Source organism: Lampris incognitus, chromosome 3 (genome assembly GCF_029633865.1).
Source record: "Lampris incognitus isolate fLamInc1 chromosome 3, fLamInc1.hap2, whole genome shotgun sequence".
NCBI lineage: Eukaryota > Metazoa > Chordata > Actinopteri > Lampriformes > Lampridae > Lampris > Lampris incognitus.
In genome coordinates this window covers 72,608,802-72,613,955 of record NC_079213.1, presented here as the reverse complement: position 1 = coordinate 72,613,955, position 5,154 = coordinate 72,608,802, and the positions used below count along the sequence as shown (strand labels likewise).

The 5,154-nt window shown below is 42.4% G+C and overlaps 1 protein-coding gene across 1 annotated transcript in view; it reads left to right on the top strand.

Moving 5' to 3' along the window:
• Positions 1-4,703, top strand: part of LOC130109823 (tensin-3-like) — a 15,561-nt gene extending 10,858 nt beyond the window's left edge. The window contains 7 exon segments of the mRNA XM_056276798.1: positions 174-308; positions 1,013-1,090; positions 1,654-1,731; positions 2,035-2,203; positions 2,338-2,406; positions 2,522-2,551; positions 3,575-4,703. Of these exon segments, the coding sequence (XP_056132773.1) occupies positions 174-308; positions 1,013-1,090; positions 1,654-1,731; positions 2,035-2,203; positions 2,338-2,406; positions 2,522-2,551; positions 3,575-3,716 (701 nt within the window). The 3' untranslated portion in view covers positions 3,717-4,703.
• The last annotated feature ends 451 nt before the right edge of the window (positions 4,704-5,154 follow it).

Below are 5,154 nucleotides of genomic sequence, written 5' to 3'. Positions count from 1 at the left end.
AAGGGATTGACTTTAGTTTTTAACAGAACTGTCTGTGCAATACTTGTTAGCAATGTAAGTAAAGCAGATCTGTTTAGAAGGTTCCACAAGGCCCATCCTCCTCGCACAAATTCAAGAAAAAGCACTTAAAAGGTGCATGTTAATTCAGCTGAATATACATTCTATTTAACAAGCCAGCCACGTATGTATTCTTCTTTTCTTCCTCTCTGAAGTGGGAGACCTGTCCAATGAGCTCGTGAGGCATTTCCTGATCGAGTGCACGCAGAAGGGGGTGCGACTCAAAGGCTGCCCCAACGAACCCTACTTTGGTGAGGAGGCTTATCTTTCATCGCTGCCCTGTGAGCACTATTTTTACAACACGCTCTGTTCTGTCTGAGCTTCATACAGTGAACGACAAAATGGACATGAACTGACCTTGAGACCCAAGGCCGCATGCCGGTCCCACCCAGTCTTAAAATGCAGTATTGATCGCACCTTACATTCAGAGGCTATTCGACTTTAACAGAAATGGAAGTTCTGTAGTTATGGGACAGGCACTGAGACATTTTATGGATGCATCACAGCAATAAACACACACACACACACACACACACACACACACACACACACACACACACACACACACACACACACACACACACACACACACACACACACATGCATGCACGCACATGCATACACAATGCATGTGAATTATAACAGATTTTCGACAGTACTGTCTGCAGGTCAGCACATTTGTTTACTTCCCTAACAACCCTTTAAACTTCCTATCATCTTGGCTCAAAGCAGTTAGAGTAATGAAGTGGGTTTGATGAGGTTAATCTGCCCCCTCTATTGGTCAGTACTGAGAAGTGCAGTCAGCTCCTTTACTGGGCTTATGCTGTATGTCAACGTGGTTTCAATCAATCAATCAAGTTGCATTTTTTATAGGCGAATTATTATTAGCAATTATAGCATTAGTAATAGACAGTTTATTTACATTTATTTGGGTATTGTTTTCTATTCCTGACAGGAAGTCTCACTGCACTGGTGTGTCAGCACTCCATCACCCCTTTGGCGTTGCCCTGCAAACTCATCCTTCCTGACAGAGGTTGTGTGTTTTTGCGTGTGCGTGTGTGTGCGTGTGTGTGTGTGTGTGTGTGTGTGTGTGTGTGTGTGTGTCTGTGTGTGTCTGTGTGTGTCTGTGTGTGTCTGTGTGTGTCTGTGTGTAGCTGCATAAATGTGTGTATATCAAGAATTACATTCAATACTGGCACTGTATCACTTTTTAATATCTGTATCAATTACAAGACATGGAAAGATATCCAAACCTACATCTGGAATGCTAAGACCAAACAAGGAGAATTCCAGCTCTCTTTGTGTTAATGCAATTAATGTATATTATAATCATCCTCTGTTTGGAAATATAGTGTGGCAACAAAATACAGACCGCACTCTGTTGTATCGCACAGTGTGCCTCCATTCAACAAATTAGGTTGTAAAAATAATTTTAAAGCAATTATTAATTTTTGTAAGTCTCCATTCCAACAATACTCAGCCGTGTGTGTGTGCTTGAGGTCATGTAACATATGTATGAGGTCAGAAGTGTGTGTTTCACAGAGAAACCGTATTCTTGGTCAGTCAGCTCCCTTGTTTGTTTGTTTTTAATCTCAGACCCCACAGAGGAGCTGAACGACTCGTCTCCACAGACAGCCACCAACTCGGCGGCTGAGCTGCTCAAACAGGGAGCAGGTACTACATGGACTCCGGGGAGGCACACTCGCCACATCTCCATGTGTTTATTTGGTGCAATGTTCTCTCTCTCTATCTGTGTGTGTGTGTTCGACTCCATATCAATGTGTACGCATCTTGTGTGTATGTTGTGTGATGTGTGTGTGTGTGTGTGTGTGTGTGTGTTGCATGTGATATGTCAGCGTAATTCAATAATTGAATCAATTCACCCCGTCGTGCAGTTTTGAAAGTGTATTCAGTCTGCTCTGTTTTTCCACTCCTTTGCTTTGTGTGTGTGCTTTGTGCGTGTATATTATGGTGCAGCCTGTAATGTGTGGTACCTGGGCTCCGTGGAACTGGAGTCACTGACAGGACATCAGGCAGTTCAGAAGGCGACCAGCGTGATCCTGGCCATGGACCCCCTGCCTACCTCCACCGTGGTCCATTTCAAAGTGTCCGCTCAGGGCATCACACTCACAGACAACCAGCGGAAGTGAGTGGCCGAACACGAGCGATTCACACACAACGAGATGTGCGAGTCTCAACACACACCGACACGCATCCATATACGGCACACGTTGTCTCTCCTCTATGTGTGTGGTCACAGTGTAGTCTCTGTTCCTCCAGACTTTTCTTCAGGAGGCACTACACCGTCAGCACAGTCATATTCTGCTCCCTGGACCCACAGGGCCGCAAGTGAGTGTTCGCCTCCGGGCCGAGGAAGATGTTAACTGTGAAATAGTCATCCAAATATAAATCTGACGGACTGCAAGTGTGTAATGATTTTAAAATGCTGATCTCTCCCAAACAGATGGAAGAAAGACAGTGCTTGTAGTGCAAAGTAAGTTTCTTTTTAACTAGTTTATTACTATTACATTTTCTCAAAACTACTCCACTGGGTCTTTACTTCTACCTATTTCCTTCTTTCACTTCTTCTCTGCTGTTTGTCTATTTCTTTGCAAGAGTTTCCCCTTCGCTCTGTTTGTGCGACACTGTTTGTGTGTTTATGATGGGTTTGTTTGTTTGTTTGTTTTCCATCAGCGTCTATAGAAGAGCGTTTCACATTTTCACACTAACTACATCCTGGTTCAAACGTAATTCCTGCACAGCATTGGTCATGCTGCATCAGGAGCCTGCTTAGTGGTCTCACAGGAGATGTAAAGATCCGGACAGTTCCACAAAAAGGGAATATAGCAAGGAAACGTGAACAAAATATGGTGTTAAACCCGTATTTATGATTGACTATCAAAGTCATTGAGTACATTGCATTTCTTCTGTCATAGTGTAAGGGCTACAGCTGTTTCCAGGCTGGTGCTCAGAGAGCCGCATGTCTGCATATGAAAGAGAGACTCTCAGTACCCTTCACCATAGCTGAACTTACAGAATGCACTGATAACGTAGCTTTAATGGTGACAAAAAGAAGGGGAAAAAAAGGTTTGCACTTGAAAAAGCAAGCTGACAGAACTTATTCTGCCCTCAATATACCATTTTCTTCATGTATTTTATTTCCGTATGCAGAGGATACAAAATCACAAATGTTTCGGCTTTTACCCTCTGCAGGGTGCTTAGCATCAAATCTTCAGTCACTTGCACCGTTACTGTTACCCAGGTGGCCCTGACATTCTGCTTTCATTCATATCAAACTAAATGAACTGTGTGTGTGAGAGAGAGACATGCAAAATCACACACGGACACACACAAACACACACACACATATCAAAATGAGTCAATAAAAGAATAAAGGAAATCAGAGAGTAAAATATTGGGCGCCGCTGCTGTAACACGTCTGTCCCTTTAACATTTTATTTTCTCTCTCTCCCTCTCTCTCTCTCTCTCCCCTCTCCATCCTGTTCTCTTTTGTCAGGATCTTTGGGTTTGTGGCGAGGAAGTCTCAGAACGGGACTGAAAACGTGTGCCATGTGTTTGCCGAGCACGACCCCGAGCAGCCAGCCAGCGCTATCGTCAACTTTGTCTCGAGGGTCATGATCGGGTCTCACAAGAAGTAGAGGACTCGCAGTAAGTGAAGCTGCAAGGACAAGGGATCAGCGTTCCTGTTCCGGGGATATGAAAGCGATGCTTGCAAAGGTGACCATGGACTAGCCTCTTCAGGCATCTTTATTCCCAGCTTCCCAAACTCAAAAAAAAAAAGAGAAAAAAAACCCCCAAACAAACCCAGATGCTCCAACACATGGTTTTGTTGGTACTTGCTGCACTATGCCTTTGTGGACTTTATGGATATTCTCTACATTACAGGCTCTCGCCACCAGATGGAGCATACGCTTTTCTGTCATGCATATACTGTAGTCGGACTTGCAATTGGTGCAACTTGCAGCCATTCAAATCTGAGATAACTGCTTATGGTTGAGTCTCCGGGGGGAGGTTTTCTTTGTACATAGGATTAAATAAGTATTGTAAAAAGAGATGCAAAGTGAATGTCAGATATTGGTGTTGTATCAATATGCTTTCTCTGACCATTAGTTTGTACCCTATCGTCTGTACTGTGCCTTATTATGTTGTCATTGCACCAAATAGGCAGTGTAAGCAGACAAACATAACATGCTTAGTTTTAATTTAACTTGGAAAAATAATATACAGTCACCAGGTGAACACGTTATTTTGGAGTATTTTTTTTATATTCTGTTAATGTTATTGCACGGTTAAATGTATGTACTAGGTTTCCTAACCACTTCTGATACTTCTATAAGCACAGGCTGTTGTGGGCACCTTCAGATATCAATCTCATTATATTCAACTAATTTTGCTGTCACATGGCCAAGGCAAGGATATAAATTTAGGCACTATTAACAGACGAAGTCAATGACTTGGTTTTCTCATACTAAAGATGGACTCTATGTTGTGTTTATATATTGCTTAAAGTATTTATCCCTTATCACAGGTGTACCTAAGTGAACCCTTTTTTTCTACATACTTGTCATATATTTTTGTATGCTAACACATACCGACGATTAAATTTGAAACAAGTGTACCTCAAACACATGCAGCAATGCAACATTTCATGAGGATAACATCATGTGGCATCGTTTAGTGCTATACAGTCTGCAGTTGTGTACTTGTGTATTGTCAACATGTCTCCCTACGGTTGCCATGGAAAGATTCTCATGCAGTCATTGTCTCTGATTCGTAAGAAGAAATGTCGGGCTGTTTGGGTGCAAGGAAGACTTTTTATTTCTGCGATAAGAGGCAATAATTTGCTCCGTGTCGTTGATTCACCATCCTTGGAGTAGTACTCTCTTTATCTTGTCATCTCGATGTTAAAGGTCTCAGTATCAGTAATATGGCATCATTAATTTTGAGACCTAATGAAGTAGCTCCCATCTCTTACCAACTTCAATCTTTTGCCAGTAGGTGGCGGTAATTAATCAATAACATGGAAAACGGCTTGCTTCCAAGTATGGATTAAGTGTTTGTAAGTGTTTGTATTGG